An 18,806-nucleotide genomic window follows, 5' to 3' on the forward strand; every position below is an offset into this window, starting at 1 on the left:
CTCCCACACTAGCCTCAAAAGGCAATTTCAACACCCCCACAGTGGCCTCAGCATGCCTTGCACAAACACCTTCACTTGACTATTTTCATGGTATATAAATCTTCATTTGTCATTGTCCCAGCAAATCAACCTCTGTGTAACCATGAGCATAACCATAAACACGGTACCTTCAACTGACCATTTACAGCACATATAACCTTCACGTAATCATTTCTAAAGAACATACACCTTCACTTAACCATTTTCAGCACACGTAACCTTCATGTAATCATTTCTAAAGAACATACACCTTCACTTAACCATTTGCAGCACATATAACCTTCACGTAATCATTTCTAAAGAACATACACCTTCACTTAACAATTTACAGCACATATAACCTTCACGTAATCATTTCTAAAGAACATACACCTTCACTTAACCATTTTCAGCACACGTAACCTTCATGTAATCATTTCTAAAGAACATACACCTTCACTTAACCATTTACAGCACATATAACCTTCACGTAATCATTTCTAAAGAACATACACCTTCACTTAACCATTTACAGCACATATAACCTTCACGTAATCATTTCTAAAGAACATACACCTTCACTTAACCATTTTCAGCACATATAACCTTCACGTAATCATTTCTAAAGAACATACACCTTCACTTAACCATTTACAGCACATATAACCTTCATGTAATCATTTCTAAAGAACATACACCTTCACTTAACCATTTTCAGCACACATAACCTTCACGTAATCATTTCTAAAGAACATACACCTTCACTTAACCATTTACAGCTCACATAACCTTCACGTAATCATTTCTAAAGAACATACACCTTCACTTAACCATTTACAGCACATATAACCTTCATGTAATCATTTCTAAAGAACATACACCTTCACTTAACCATTTTCAGCACACATAACCTTCACGTAATCATTTCTAAAGAACATACACCTTCACTTAACCATTTTCAGCACACATAACCTTCACGTAATCATTTCTAAACAACATACACCTTCACTTAACCATTTACAGCACATATAACCTTCACGTAATCATTTCTAAAGAACATACACCTTCACTTAACCATTTTCAACACATATAACCTTCACGTAATCATTTCTAAAGAACATACACCTTCACTTAACCATTTTCAGCTCACATAACCTTCATGTAATCATTTCTAAAGAACATACACCTTATAACACATTGTTCTATCATGACATCATTACTGGAGATTAAACATGCGCTTGCAACTTGATGACCTTGTATATTGGATGACATTATTTTTGAGAGGGGAGTGTCTAGTGAGTTGTTCCCCATAGATTTAGCTGGGAAATGCAGATAAACACGATAAACAATTTCAATCTGTATTGGGAGAAAAGATGCAGGTAATTGACGTGATGATGGTGAGAATACAGGGGAAATACCCACCTGTGCATAAAATGAGACTTTACGACATTGCCGACATCGGATTCTATCGAGGGAGTCATCATTATTAATATTTTTAAAGCTTGTATATTTTATCTTCATCCTTAAAGAGGCCGTACATCATGTTGATTTCTCATATGAGAAATAAATGACTCGTGGTCGTTGTTTATCGAACAATTAAACACAGCAGGGAGAATAAAAACATCTGGGCTATGCCCCTCATGGTCTTGTCTCCCTGCAGTGTTTTATTGTACAATTAACAACAACCACTTGTTTATTTCTTAATTAAAAGGCAAATACTCTTTCACTGGCTCATCACTTGATGCAGAGGTAAAGTCCAATGAAATATCCGCAGACAACAACAGCGATGCCTGAAGCCAACTTACACAGAAACAATGTCTCCAAACACAAGATGCTGTGCTGCATCCCTAAGTATAAAACAGATAAATCTGTAATACTGTTCATTTAGCTGCATAAAAGTAAATTCACTCACTCTTTAAACTGAGGTCACTACTGAGAATCCTCTAAGAGCTATAGGGCATGTATGAGTTGAGTATATTGTGTATATCAGACATATCGTATGAGGGACAAGAAGTCACCGGGGAAACATTGTGTATGTATCATCCACGTACCTGAGATACATTTCATGCCATCCGCGTATTGCACTGCCGCACCTGGAATACCTCTTAACAGGGCCCTTCCTCCGGGTTGCAAACCCCCTTCTGGTACGCCGGATCCCCTGCCATGTTTAGCGATATTCCGCATAAATAAGAAAAAACATACAACTTTATGGATAACAACTTCTAGTTTATTGCATACAGCGACGTTTCGATGTAGTTTCTTACACCGTTATCAAGCTCAAGGTTTAAGAATCTACATGGAAACATCGCTATATGCAATAAACTTGAAGTTGTTATCTATAAAGTTGTATGTTTTTTCTTACACATCTTGCCAACTTCTAGAATGACCAACCAAAACGGTTTGATATTCCAGATGCTGCATGCAGTACACTGGATGCCATGAAATGTATCTCGGATACGAGGATGCCAACATTTCCATGTTGAAATTGATTTTTTTTTTTCACTGCAATGAGTGCCGACCCCAATCCTCTATAATAAAAAAGTTGTTATCCATAATAATCATTGTCATAATATATCAGGCATACTTTTAGGGATATCATTTCATGTCAGTCAATGTGGGAGGGAAAGCCCCAAAGACATAGGAAATTACCACTCTTAGATCACACATGACGGCACGTTATCTGGACCAGACACATATAAATCAATGCCTGGGTATGAACATATTTGCAAGGTTTGCTTTTATCCATCAGGATCAAGTTGTCTAGAAGTAGATTTGATTGAAACACGTCCTTGAGGAAACAGTCATTATCATGAATCATCACCCAAAGATAACTACAGATAATTTATTGCAATTTTTTTAATATGACCATGACATGATATGTTTGGTGGATTGATGAGCAACGTAGTTTGTTTGTTTCATGTTGTTGAACGCCGCAATCAGCAATTTTCCAGCTATATGAAGTTGGAGCAGGATCACAAGGGGTACATGGGGTTTTCTACGTCCCGCGTTAGGTTTTATACCACAAGCCTTACTGACATGTTTTAATATGACACGGTGAAAGAATTAAAACAAATTCAAAACTGATTGAAAATAGCTGTTTGATAAAGCTGAGGTTAGCTTGTGCTGTGTCAGGTGACTTTCATTGACTCAGAAATAGTATGAAGCTTTTTACTTTAAAATGGGGTATAACGGAATTACTCTGCCTTTCTAAAATCCATCTGCAGCCTGTCTTGTTCGTGGCAGGGAATAAGGGATTTATTCCCCCATTGAGAAAATTTATTTCCCTCCAAGGCAGGATACATAGTATTTTATCAGGATCACGTGGACCAATCATGACCATTATGATAATAGTGCATCAAAAACCTCTGACCAACCCACCCTGAAATAAAAGACCAGTCCCTAACCACAAATTGGACTTTTGCTTCTTCAAAGCATAACCTACAGGCCAGTATTCCTCCTGCATAGTGAACTTCAAGTACTTCATTCTTGTCATTAAACACTTCACCTTCCTGTTTCCTTTATGTCAACAGTAGGAGTGTCTGGACACTGGTCCCAGATAAGAGCTACATTTATCTCAGGTCACAATGCTCTCAGCACACAGCCAACCGTAAGGTATCCACACAGAAAACTGTGAGTTACATGTGAAAAATACCATATAGTTTTATGGTGGTCAGTCAGGGCGGTCAGGTAGCGTCAGCTCTCCATGCCGAAAACACGGGTTCGATGCCTGATATGGGGACAATGTGTGAAGCCCTTTCTGGTGTCCCCCGTCATGATATTGCTGGAATGTTGCTAAAAGTGGTGTAAAACCAAACTCACTCACTCACTCACTCAAGCTTCTTTCACTCCTTTTTCCCCCCGAACAAATCACTTGCCTAGGGAGACACCACATATGACGTGCTTCAGGGTGGGGTAAGATAATAGGCATAGCCCCAGAAACCCTTGGGAATCCCACTGCGCACACTCACCCATCCACCTACTCTCTGCGACCAATGTTGCTTAACTTCGCTTGATTTGTAACCTTTACCGATTTATTGGTCCGTATTTTGGTAGTGAGGTGGGCATCCATAAAAATCGAACAGTTAATTCATTATGGCCTAACCCCTGTTCCTTATCCACAAAATAAAGTCATATAAGACGCTCTAAAAACCAATCAATATTTCATCGTTACAAAATCCTTTGTTGGCAATATTTCTGCAACAGTCAACACAGCTAAGCATGTACTGATCCTCAAGAATATCCAGCAACTGACAATCAATCTGTCTATCTGTCAAAACCTGATAAAGTGCACCCCATTATGACTTAGAGACATTCCAAGTGCCTGACTGTGCATCCACTACATGCAACCTTGCAAGTACCTCACAGTAGACTATAGACATGGTTACCTTAACCTACAAAACTAGGGGTCCAGAGGAAGCAGAATTACTACTTTCAAGGGTCCTGTAAAGTTTGTTTGTTGTTTAACGTCGCTATATTCCAGCTATATGGCGGCGGTCTGTAAATAATCGAGTCTGGACCAGACAATCCAGTGAGTGACATCATGAGCATCGATTCACGCAATTGGAATACGATGACTTGCATCAACCAAGTCAGCGAGTCTGACCACCTGATCCCGTCAGTCACCTCTTACAACAAGCATAGTCGTCTTTTACAGCAAGCATGGGTTGCGGAAGAGTAGTGAAATGGGGTAGTGTCCTGTACTGTAAGATTTAATAATTACTTTAATCACAGGAAATCTAAATTTCTTGTCAAGAATTTGGTACAATGAATATAATTGTGCATCCCTCGGGATGCATAATTTACATTTTTCTGCATCCATTCTATAAATTTGTGCGTAATGGGCGCATTTTTCCCTGCTATACACGTCATTGAGGTCAGGTCTATAAGACAATATGACAACTAAGAATATGACATAATCGATGATACAGTCCAACTTTGATTATCTTTTTAGTTGATGATGATACATTACATCACAAGTTATATTGGTAAAACATATGTGAATAATAGCAGAAACAGTTCCAGAACCAGGTTTTGCAGATTTTCTGGTATTTCCCAGTTGGCTATAAATAAAATACCCTCTAGCCTATACAGTGCTACCCTACAATATCCTAGCTTTGATCTCTGAAATTTAAAAACAAAATGTTTCAGGGTTGTGATTCACCTGCTAAAAAGATACGCGTCTCGGGATATGCATCATATCACATCCACAGTATTGGGATACGTATCTAAACTATTTAGCATCATGGAACTATTGTAAGGTGAATCAATTTTTTTGGCGGTAGAGATTAACGAAAAATGTCTATTAACAGCTGATTAGTATAAATAAAAACCTGACCGTTTACCATAATCGTGCTTAAATCTTGCATACAAGATCAAACAAACACAACAAAACCAGTCAGTGTTTGGTATTCACAAGACATAATTTCGTATGTTAGATTCAACTTGACAGCTTGTCCCCTATTCACATGGTTTTTCTATTGTCTGAGGCAAGGACATAATGACTATTTATTAAAGCCCCAAATGTTGCCGGGTACTTCTTGTGACCCCCCAGCCTGTATTAGGCCAGGGACCACAGAACAGCTCTCACAACCAGAGCTCCTTGTAAGTAACTAGGCTGCTTAGCCCAGGTTTTCTATTATTCCTAATATACTTCGAGGTGATTAGACGCCAAGGCTCATTTAACCATGTGTTTCAGATCTCGGCACACACATGTCCATGATACAGGCCATTATGCCAACTTGTCCTTTGTCAGGCAACTGCCGTGTCCTAATGAGTGGAGTGACTGTCCAGTCCTATTACTTATGACTTACTTAGCACACAACCCTATACAATTATGCTGAAACAATTACCACTTTCATTGAAAGAAAACTAAGTTTCTGTGGTAAACATCCCCATCTCATGACTTAAGCCATTTCTGAAGCATATTTCTCTTTCCATACCTTCAGATGGCTGTGATTCTAAACCCACAATAAGGGACTTTATGCATTATTTTACCTTTATTCTTATAAATAAAGATAACAATATGTATGTTTCCTAATTATTTATCTTGTGTAAACTATTGGTTGAAAGGCACTGAAATATTACTTTCCTACAACTAATGCTATTTAATAAACACAACATCTCAAAAAAGAATACCTATGTATTTAGAATATTTACAATTTAATACCCCACTAATACCGACAATCTTGCACTGTGGCCAGGATGGTTATATCTTCATGAACACTCCAACAGAGAAATTTGACATATGGCCTATAAGGTTCTGCGAAACACAAAACCACTTGCTATCGACCACAGGCAGGTTTAATCCTCTTCAGTCCTAGCAACATTGAAATTCCACGGCCAGGTTTATCAGCCCTACTAACCTGGCTTCATATTGATTATTACAGCGCCTGGTTCACAAATACCCTGATGTTTGTCCGAGAGATCATAATCATAAATGTTTACTTTGTGGGGAGAACAAATGTTGAGACTTGATTAATACGGAACTGATATTGCCTGCAAACAACTGTCTCTATGATGGGGTAGTGTTGTTTGAGTATTGCTGGCACATCAGACGATAAGGTGTTACCACCATGTTTTCAACAAATTAACAGTGAACATTTACAAACAGCTCACTCCTGACCATGCATCAACAATCAATCAATCAATCAATCATTACAATGTCAGGCAAATCAATCAAAATCAACTCGAAAGGAACAGGGGATACGAATAGTGAGAAGTTTGTACATGATTCGTCTAAACTTAAAAACTCCAAACTTTGTAAGGTTCACCTGTTCAGTGCTCAATATATGCTACTCAAAAGAAGTTAAAGAACAACCGATTCTTTCATGTGACTGTATTTCTGTCATAGCAAAACAGATGAACTATCATCTTTCAAAGGCAAGGGAGTTAACTGACAGTAAAAGTCTAGTTTCCACTCTTGCCGAAATAGGCTCGATCGTAGTGCCTATATGCATAGTGCGTAGTGCATAATGAGTTATGTCCCTTCTATTTCCCATTTCTACTTATATATGTTCATGCCGAATTGACGGTACACATGCTTTGCAAATCCTGCAATCCGAAATCTGCTCGGTAGTTAATGAACCAAATGTCGATTTCGTTACACGATTTTGATTGGACTATGCATCGATTTGTTAGTCCAGCCAAAATATAGCTCCATAATTCCAGCCTAGTTCGGCAAGGGTGTCACCTTGACTTTTACCTTTCAATCCAAATTTCAAATGTATACTTTCTTTTGCATGCCAGTTTAGTTACATCACAAAGTAGTTTTGTATGGCAATGCAGATCTCTCAATGACTGGAAATCATTGCATAACTAACATGACTAATGCTGTTTATCTATAACATAAACAGATTCAATACCTTGTAACAATTGACTTCTAATAAATATTAGTCTGGCTCTCTATGCCTTCTTTCTGCCTCTTATACAAATTGTAATTGGATGTCGTAAATATCACGGAGAAGGTGTTTTAAGTTGGACAACTTGTACCCAATCCGCCTCACTCTTGTGCATAAAACCAAACCCTTTAACGACATCTGAGACGTGTACAACACGACAGGTGAATCATGATGTATTATCGTGTATAAATATACCTGTATGTGCCGACCATGTGAAACACTTGACAGGTAATTGGACAATAGGCAACACCTTCCTGTATGAACAATATTCAAATTAATGTTCTCTAACTACCAAGTCACGAGCCGGACATTGCTGTATCGCCATTAGGACAACTCTGAGTCTTTAAAGCCGTCTCCAGTTTCACTGTAATGGGGAAAAGCAGACTCACATGACTCTCACAGTTGCTCACTAAATGCACAATGAATTAATTTCACTGTAACCCTGGAAACAGCCTACTACCACAGTTGCAAATGAAAATAATACATAGAGGATTATTCACTATTAGTTTGACGACATATTCGAATAGTCTATTGTTATTTGTAAGGCCAGACTAAATTATTTTCATGTTTTATTGGCACACCTACCTCTACTATAAATTGTGCAATATCAATAAAAACACATTTTAAAAACTAAGATTTCTATGTTTCATTATAAATAGGATTTCTCAACATCTTTTGTTAGTATTCCAAGAATATCATTTTAATATTACAGTTTAGAAAATTTACCCAAAATCTGATAGCCTCCTGTTTTGGAGTCACATACTTTTCAACTCTCACGATAATCAATATGTTAATATGAATACAAAAACAATTTGCAACTACACTTTATCTCATACATTCACATATTCAACACCTCAGAAAACCTGCAAATTTAAGAAGTGATTTCAGATATACAGATATCCAATCTGCTTATCACCTTGATCTGAAAAACGGTCAGCAAGAATGATAGTGTCAGGACAGGTTACATTGTGCCTATCATCTGGACCTTTGTGGAGCAAGTGTGTCGGCCACGGCAGACTCCCGGCCTGGTGGCAGGTGCCCTCCCTGCTGTGTGCATGATAAGGATGCAGAGATCAGACTTCTAAGGACCTGGTCTTACCATGGAGGTGATGCCCACAGCTGATTGTAAATGAAAGTCTCTGATACATTCTGAGTCATGGTGACCTGCTACAGTCAGAGTGCAACAATGTTACTCTGATACCTTGTGCTCCAGTCAGTGTGTGACAATGTTACTCTGATAGCCTGTGCTCCAGTCTGTCTGTGACAATGTTACTCTGATACCTTGTGCTCCAGTCAGTGTGTGACAATGTTACTCTGATAACCTGTGCTACAGTCAGTGTGTGACAATGTTACTCTGATAACCTGTGCTACAGTCAGTGTGTGACAATGTTACTCTGATAACCTGTGCTACAGTCAGTGTGTGACAATGTTACTCTGATAACCTGTGCTACAGTCAGTGTGTGACAATGTTACTCTGATAACCTGTGCTACAGTCAGTGTGTGACAATGTTACTCTGATAACCTGTGCTCCAGTCTATGTGTGACAATGTTACTCTGATACCTTGTGCTACAGTCAGTGTGCAACAATGTTACTCTGATAGCCTGTGGTCCAGTCTGTGTGTGACAATGTTACTCTGATAACCTGTGCTACAGTCAGTGTCTGACAATGTTACTCTGATACCTTGTGCTCCGGTCTGTGTGTGACAATGTTACTCTGATAGCCTGTGCTACAGTCAGTGTGTGACAATGTTACTCTGATACCTTGTGCTCCAGTCAGTGTGTGACGATGTTACTCTGATAACCTGTGCTACAGTCAGTGTGCAACAATGTTACTCTGATACCTTGTGCTCTGGTCTGTGTGTGACGATGTTACTCTGATAACCTGTGCTACAGTCAGTGTGCAACAATGTTACTCTGATAGCCTGTGCTCCAGTCTGTGTGTGACAATGTTACTCTGATAGCCTGTGCTACAGTCAGTGTGCAACAATGTTACTCTGATACCTTGTGCTACAGTCAGTGTGCAACAATGTTACTCTGATACCTTGTGCTCCGGTCTGTGTGTGACGATGTTACTCTGATAGCCTGTGCTACAGTCAGTGTGCAACAATGTTACTCTGATACCTTGTGCTACAGTCAGTGTGCAACAATGTTACTCTGATAGCCTGTGCTACAGTCAGTGTGCAACAATGTTACTCTGATAGCCTGTGCTCCAGTCTGTGTGTGACAATGTTACTCGGATAGCCTGTGCTACAGTCAGTGTGCAACAATGTTACTCTGATACCTTGTGCTACAGTCAGTGTGCAACAATGTTACTCTGATAGCCTGTGCTCCAGTCTGTGTGTGACGATGTTACTCTGATACCTTGTGCTCCAGTCTGTGTGGGACGATGTTACTCTGATAGCCTGTGCTACAGTCAGTGTGTGACAATGTTACTCTGATACCTTGTGCTACAGTCAGTGTGCAACAATGTTACTCTGATACCTTGTGCTACAGTCAGTGTGCAACAAAGTTACTCTGATACCTTGTGCTCCGGTCTGTGTGTGACAATGTTACTCTGATAACCTGTGCTACAGTCAGTGTGCAACAATGTTACTCTGATAGCCTGTGCTCCAGTCTGTGTGTGACGATGTTACTCTGATAACCTGTGCTACAGTCAGTGTGCAACATTGTTACTCTGATACCTTGTGCTCCAGTCTGTGTGTGACAATGTTACTCTGATAGCCTGTGCTACAGTCTGTCTGTGACAATGTTACTCTGATAGCCTGTGCTACAGTCAGTGTGTGACGATGTTACTCTGATAACCTGTGCTCCAGTCAGTGTGTGACGATGTTACTCTGATAGCCTGTGCTCCAGTCAGTGTGTGACGATGTTACTCTGATAGCCTGTGCTCCAGTCTGTGTGTGACGATGTTACTCTGATAGCCTGTGCTCCAGTCTGTGTGTGACGATGTTACTCTGATAGCCTGTGCTCCAGTCTGTGTGTGACGATGTTACTCTGATAGCCTGTGCTCCAGTCTGTGTGTGACAATGTTACTCTGATAGCCTGTGCTCCAGTCAGTGTGTGACGATGTTACTCTGATAGCCTGTGCTACAGTCAGTGTGTGACGATGTTACTCTGATAGCCTGTGCTCCAGTCTGTGTGTGACGATGTTACTCTGATAGCCTGTGCTCCAGTCTGTGTGTGACAATGTTACTCTGATAGCCTGTGCTACAGTCAGTGTGTGACGATGTTACTCTGATAGCCTGTGCTACAGTCAGTGTGTGACAATGTTACTCTGATAGCCTGTGCTCCAGTCAGTGTGTGACAATGTTACTCTGATAGCCTGTGCTCCAGTCAGTGTGTGACAATGTTACTCTGATAGCCTGTGCTCCAGTCTGTGTGTGACAATGTTACTCTGATATCTTGTGCTCCAGTCTGTGTGTGACAATGTTACTCTGATAGCCTGTGCTCCAGTCAGTGTGTGACGATGTTACTCTGATACCTTGTGCTCCAGTCTGTGTGTGACAATGTTACTCTGATAGCCTGTGCTACAGTCAGTGTGTGACAATGTTACTCTGATAGCCTGTGCTCCAGTCAGTGTGTGACGATGTTACTCTGATAACCTGTGCTCCAGTCAGTGTGTGACGATGTTACTCTGATAGCCTGTGCTCCAGTCAGTGTGTGACGATGTTACTCTGATAGCCTGTGCTCCAGTCTGTGTGTGACGATGTTACTCTGATAGCCTGTGCTCCAGTCTGTGTGTGACGATGTTACTCTGATAGCCTGTGCTCCAGTCTGTGTGTGACGATGTTACTCTGATAGCCTGTGCTCCAGTCTGTGTGTGACAATGTTACTCTGATAGCCTGTGCTCCAGTCAGTGTGTGACGATGTTACTCTGATAGCCTGTGCTACAGTCAGTGTGTGACGATGTTACTCTGATAGCCTGTGCTCCAGTCTGTGTGTGACGATGTTACTCTGATAGCCTGTGCTCCAGTCTGTGTGTGACAATGTTACTCTGATAGCCTGTGCTACAGTCAGTGTGTGACGATGTTACTCTGATAGCCTGTGCTACAGTCAGTGTGTGACAATGTTACTCTGATAGCCTGTGCTCCAGTCAGTGTGTGACAATGTTACTCTGATAGCCTGTGCTCCAGTCAGTGTGTGACAATGTTACTCTGATAGCCTGTGCTCCAGTCAGTGTGTGACGATGTTACTCTGCTAACATGTACTTCAGGGGCTCCAAGAAGATTGTTTAATACCTAAAATGAGTGAGCGAGTGAGTTAATATTCAAAGTCACATTAATAACTACAAAGTATACTCTGATAAGATACGTACTTATTCTCAGAAAATGTACTGGTTAGGAAAAAAAGTCTGATCGAACTCCATCCGACTGATAACATTGTCTCTATATCATAAGTAAACAAATTACTGACTGACTGACTGAGTGAGATTGACTGACATACACAGCCGCTGATAGGAGCCAGTACAACCTGCCAAAGCTAACTGAATATATTTGTATGCACACTACCACATGACAAAAAAAAACCTTACATTTTTCAAGTTTATTTCTTAATTAGGCCAATGTTATGAGAAGCACACTATTACAACAGTTTACTAAACATTCCACTTAGTGATTGAAATGCCATGCAGGTTGCACGCAGTGTTGAATGTAGGGTGGAGTAGGTGAACAGTTGTACATACACGTCTCACCCTTCTCACAAACACATCCGATGGGCTTTAGGAAACTGTAAATGACATTATAGCATGTTCAAAATTAATTTCATTGTGACATTGATGTCAAACTACTGACAGAGTAGGACTTTTCCTCATGTATTTTACTACAACCTTCTTATTAAAATATTTACGGTATGTAAAGAAACGTAGCTGCCTCTTGACCAATAATAATTTCAAATACAAAGAGTCAGTTTCTGTGCCAAAGAATCTTGTTCAATGTTATCCCATGCCCCATGTCCAAGAACAGGATGCTGGGAGTTGTCTCCCACGTCCAAGGACAGGATGCTGGGAGGTGTCTCCCATGTCCAAAGACAGGATGCTGGGAGTTGTCTCCGATGTCCAAAGACGGGATGCTGGGAGTTTTCTCCCATGTCCAAGGACAGGATGCTGGGAGGTGTCTCCCATGTCCAAAGACAGGATGCTGGGAGTTGTCTCCGATGTCCAAAGACGGGATGCTGGGAGTTTTCTCCCATGTCTAAAGACAGGATGCTGGGAGTTGTCTCCCATGTCCAAAGAAAGGATGCTGGGAGTTGTCTCCGATGTCCAAAGACAGGATGCTGGGAGTTTTCTACCATGTCTAAAGACAGGATGCTGGGAGTTGTCTCCGATGTCCAAAGACGGGATGCTGGGAGTTGTCTAACATGTCCATGGACAGAATGCTGGGAGTTGTGTCCCATGTCTGAGGACATGATGCTGGGAGTTGTCTCTGTGACACCTGATACATTACTCATACCTCAAACAGCCTTAGAATTCTGTTTTTGTAAAGACAGGACTAGTGGAAACCTTGAACCCTGAAATGCTGAAAGTTGCTGTCATCCTGCAAGATTGTGAAGAAGTAATCAGTTTGTTGTGGCCTTATCAGATCTTCTTCCTAATCAGTAAAGGTTCAAACAGAAAGAATTTATCTTATCAGACTTTCCATGTGCGACAGTTAGTGTCCTAATAGCCACCTAAGACCCTTCATAAAGTACATTTCCCTTCTAAATCAGGATAGTTCATGTGTTATAGTTGTTCTAACATTTATACTACTGAGGCACCGGATGCATAAACGAAGTTTAAGATTGACTTAGACCTGCTTTAGATAAGCATGAGAGACAAGTCTCATCTTGCACTGTCATCACTATGACACACAACCTGTATCAGTTTACATAGAAATACCTTAGATACCATACAGAAACAGAAACACCTGTCCAATGTGTGCTCTATCTCATGTGACCGTCTTGATGTCCACCTCCCACTTTACATCCAACCGTGAGACATGCTTGATTAGCAATAGACTATACACAGGACGGCACTCCCCACAAATACAGACCACTGACGACTGAAGCCTTGTTTGAATGGCTGAACGATAAACTAAAGTTGTGATGCAATGTATATAACAGTAGTCCATTCCTGATCTGATAAATATCATGACACACTTTTTCAGAGTAAAACTGCATTCCATGTATCCTAGTTTTCATATAACAGGAAAAAAATATAACTTTTTATGTTTTCCATCCTAATTACCATAGTTAAGCATTATAAACTGCCGGGCACAAAAAACTTGACACTTGACAATTGGATTTGACAACAAAATTAAAAATGTTATCAAAACATTACTATACTGAAATAATAGCCAAAACACTACAAATTTAAGGTCCAAACACAACTATGATACCCGTATCAAATACATCACCATGGAATAACCATTTATTGTTCATTTCATTTTTAGCCATCAGGGAACATATGTATGTATTCTTTTTCCTTGTAGTTTATCAAGGATATCTTTCTATCTTAAGATTATTTGAAGATACTCCCTCCTAAGTCCATCTTCTCTGTTTAGTGTATCCTACTTTGGCCAGGTATTACCCTTGAGGCCTGATCAATACTGTAACAAGAACAGAACTAACTATGGAGATCTGAGTAGTCATAAGAGGTGACGAACAGGATCAGGTGGTCAGGCTTGCTTACTTGGTTGATGCATGTCATCGTGTCCCAACTGCGACGTCCGATGCTCATGATATCAGTCACTGGATCGTCTGGTCCAGACTAAATTATTTACAGACAACATCATGTAGCTGGAATATTGCTGAGTGCAATGTTAAACAACAAAGTTGTTTTTTTAAAAAAACAATACAATACTATTTGGTGTCAAATGTTTTTTTGATCACTGCAGTGCATTTGTTTTCAGTCCAACCCTGTAAAAATGAACAGCCAGTCAAAAGAAAGTATACTCCCATGTTCAATGGTGGCTAAAATAAACAAACAAGAAGTGGTCATTTGATGGTAACATATTTGGTACTGGTATCACAGTTGTGTTTTGGACCTTAAGTTTGCAGAGTTTTGGCAACTGTTTTAGGCCTAGCAATGTTTTGATAATGACTTTAATTTTTTGGGCAAATCCATTTTTCAAGTGTAGCAGTATACTTTCTTTTGCTCAGCAGCATATTTTATCAGAGAAATAAAACTGAGTAGCTTAAGAAAGGTTACCAAACTTGTTTAGAGTATTTCTTTTCAAATCCTTTTCCCCAATGTGCACTTTTATCAGTAAATACTGTAGTTTATCTATGCCTGTACTCGATGATCTATCTATACAGTAACTGCAGGCCTGGGACATGAAGAAACTTGTGGTTATCAAGCCGGCAGCCCCCCCCATTCCCCCCCTCCCCCTCAACTGTCTTTTCCTTCTGTTTTCCCAAACCCACTAACAATTTAATAAAAAAAAGGTAGAAATTGGAGTTTTTTACTTCTTTTTCTGACCTACTGACCTGACTTTTTGGGCCAAAAATGTGTAAAAAACAACCCCCAAAATGTCTGCCTTAATATGAACCTAAGCCCCACCCCTATAATCTACACCTATACTACTTTATGTCCACTGAGATTGATGAAGCCAAGGTGTATGCTGACAGATGCATGCAATGCTGAACGTAGCCAGGAAGCCAATGGTGTTTCACTGATTTACATTCATATTTATACTTCAGATTTACATTCATATTTATACTTCAGATTTACATTCATATTTATACTTCAGATTTACATTCATATTTATACTTCAGATTTACATTCATATTTATACTTCTGATTTACATTCATATTTATACTTCTGATTTAAATCTATATTTATTTATACTTCAGATTTATATTCATATTATACTTCAGATTTACATTCATATTTATACTTCAGATTTACCTTCACATTTATACTTCAGATTTACATTCATGTCTATACTTCAGAATTACATTTATATTTATACTTCAGAATTACATTTATATTTATACTTCAGAATTACATTTATATTTATACTTCAGATTTACACTCATATCTATACTTCACATTTACATTTATATTTATCTATAGTTCAGATTTATATTCATATTTATACTTCAGGTTTACATTCATATTTATACTTCAGATTTACATTCATATTAATACTTCAAATTTATATTCAGATTTATACTTTAGATTTACATTTATATTTATACTTCAGATTTACATTCATATTAAAAATACAATAAAACATCTAAGTCAGGAACAGTTTGTTTTTCCTGTACATGAATCTAACAGTGCTATCTCACTAGGAGACATGAAACATGTGTTGATAACTCCATTATTACACACAATAAAGAAGTTGTTATACACTCACACACAAAATGTTTAATGTCTTTATGTGCCACCAAGTTTGTAATGCCTATCACATACTGTACTTTGTGTAAGATGACACTCGTTGACTATGACAGACTGACAATCACCCAGCCATGCTGCATATCTAACAGATTCAATATTTCACTCTGCACACAAAACTCAGTTATTACTGAAAAAACACACTGTTTTTACACAATCAAATAACATGGACTTGCTGATCAAAATGTATTAATATATTTTGCCACACTTCTTTATAAACTTGTTTTATGAATCTGTCAACTTAAAAATATGAAATGTGAATAATTGAAAAAAAATGAAAAGCAGTGCCTTTAATATTTTGCAAACCAGAAAATAAGTAACATGTTAAAACCCCACCTCATGTACTGTTGCTACCAAAATAAATAAATTACTTAAAATACTATAACTAAAACGTGTTGAAATTTATCTTAAAAAACTCCCACCCCCAAATTTTTCACCCTACTTACTTAACATATTTTAAAAATAATTTTATATATCCAAAAGAATTTCGACCTACCAACCACCTGTGCAACCCCCAACCCCACCACTCTAACATGTCCATGTTGCAATGCAGCTAATAAAAACCTAGACACATGACAATTAATTCAATGAAAAAATAATGATTTAATCCAGAAGAAGGAATTAAAATCTGCTTGTTAAAAATCTGATCTAAATCTAACATTTAACAATACCTGTCAACAAGTTAATTAAAATGACAGAAATTCTGCCCATACTGAAAGGGTTGTGTCAGTAGGCTATCACATTTTGTCTTGTATAACATTTTACATTGTCATGTATGACCCTGTCTGAGAATGCACAGACCAAGCTGGCTGTATACTTGTGAAAACGGCGCTCCCTTCAATGAGATTAACACTCTCCATCTACTTGGGCTATGTCAATAAGCCTCCAGAACAGGCAGTTAATGAACTGTGAACAATAGGCTATTCTTTCCTCATGAATAAGCCCTTTCAAAGAGCTGTGCGACACCTCAGGATAACACAAGGTGCCTTTAAACCTAACAAAAGTTAGTTTTCGGTTGGTTATCTCAATTATTGTGCAAACTAATCAATAATGTGATATATAATATTTAACAGGATTATATAGCATCATAAACTAACAAACCTTAATTATCTGCATAATTATACACCCAAGGAGAGGAGAATGAAAGTTGAGTGCAGTGATCATTGCCCAGCTTAATAAAGCAGAAGGATGCCTTAAAGCGTGGATTTGGCATGTTATAAATATGCACATTATTAATATTTACATCAGACTGAATATAAACAATTTCAAATAATAATGTAATATAATGTCTATAGAATATGCATGTTATATTTCATGTGTAAAAATATCAGCTTAAGGTATAAATCCTCTCACTATAGCAAATCAAAGACACCCTATTGGGAGTGACATAATTCAAGTGTTTTCGTGCTATCTCTCCGACCTCGGCAAAATGGCAACCGTATTGACACATAACTGCTCCCATCAACCAAACAACAAGACCAAAAATATTTCGACATCAAAGAATTCCATTTTATAACAGCTCATTCCATTGTAAAACTGAGTTTAACATTGCTGTGAATAGTGCTAATATCAACACTCTACGACAGGGCCTGAACACACACACACCTCCAACCAGACAGACGTTTCTCTCACATGTACCATCGATTTTCCCCGTCAACTTCGGGTCGTCACAACGATACTAAAACCATGAAATATATTATATTTAAGGGTAACAGTCAGAATATTTAATCCTTGAGATATATATTCCTTATGTTTAAACCATATATCACCTCTTCAACCTGAAAGTGCGACACATCGTTTTTTTCTAACCTGTCACTTCACATTCTGTCTTGTAATGTAGAACATTGTAACACACGACATGTGGTATATAACCTGTTATAACCCAGATATGTTTCTCTCATATATATATATATCCTATAAATACGGCAATATTGTTGTCAAATACCTTGTAGCTATAATTCTCGCTGCTTGTAAATCTAAAGCTATCGTTCAAGTGACTTTTACAATACCTCGACAAGATTGAACTTCGTTTAGAAGGAAAACTTGGCGTTGTTTCGTCCTGAAGTAGTAAGCATCGCTGTTGCATATTTCTAAAAGACCCAAGTGAAACTTCACCACAATCTAAGTTTTATCGACAAAACTCGACAATGAGAGGTTAACGTTGATAAGAATACAGCTTTGGCCATGGTATCGGCATACCTGCCTAGGTAGATTTGTTGATCGAGGTTTGCTCGGCAAACTAAAGCAAACGTACACCACACAACCGAACAACTGACTCACCCAGCATCGCTTCTTGCTATTACAGAAACTTTCAGCTGTTAGACTTAAAGTTGGTAGGCGGTGAGAATTAGGTAGATTGGCACCGCCTTTCCCACACACCAGCAACGATGTCGCCACAATGACCATATCGATACTCAAAATAACGCAAGCACTTTCAAAAATGTACCAATGAATGATCGATTGTACATGAGGGCGTTACATGAATTCGTAGAGATGTTATAGACCTACCCTCGTCCAACGATCATGCGAAGAGCCTCCAGCATTCCTCTACTGGCGGCCCAGTGTGTTGCCGTCATACCGTCTTCATCAATAGCGTTAAGATCCTTCCTTTGGGCCTCCCGTAGCACATCAGTAAAACCGTCCTTAGCAGCTTCAATATATCTAGAAGACATTTTCCTTGGTTTTAAAACACAAATCACAACTTTCCAAAGAACATTCCCAAACTGTCATTAAGACAGGAGAAGTATCGGCAAGGCGACCGGGTCGCGCGCTGTCGTACGGACTTTGAAGCAGTCAGTGGATACCGGCCGTGTGCCTCATGAATATTCATAATGACGTCACCACAATAGGTGCAATGGCGCTCTCTCGTCAAGGTATGACCGCCCATTCTTATCTCGCCTTTGCACGTGTGTTTGTAAAGAAAAGTTGAATTAATGTTCAAGGTAGTTAGATTAAGTTACAGGGTGTTTTCTTGGCTATTAATACCGATTGGTTGACGTGACAGCTGATACGATGT

The 18,806-nt window shown here is 38.9% G+C and overlaps 1 protein-coding gene across 1 annotated transcript in view; it reads right to left on the reverse strand.

Annotated features, from left to right (window-relative positions):
- The window catches only part of LOC139469531 (pre-mRNA splicing regulator USH1G-like), a 44,309-nt gene extending 25,752 nt beyond the window's left edge, over positions 1 to 18,557 (reverse strand). The window contains exon 1 of the mRNA XM_071251719.1: positions 18,299 to 18,557. Coding sequence (XP_071107820.1) covers positions 18,299 to 18,462 — 164 coding nt within the window. The 5' untranslated portion in view covers positions 18,463 to 18,557. The remainder of the gene's footprint in view (positions 1 to 18,298) is intronic.
- Between the last annotated feature and the right edge of the window lie 249 nt (positions 18,558 to 18,806).

Source organism: Haliotis cracherodii, unplaced genomic scaffold, assembly GCF_022045235.1.
Source record: "Haliotis cracherodii isolate W230 unplaced genomic scaffold, xgHalCrac1.p SCAF_2, whole genome shotgun sequence".
Classification (NCBI taxonomy): Eukaryota; Metazoa; Mollusca; class Gastropoda; order Lepetellida; family Haliotidae; genus Haliotis; species Haliotis cracherodii.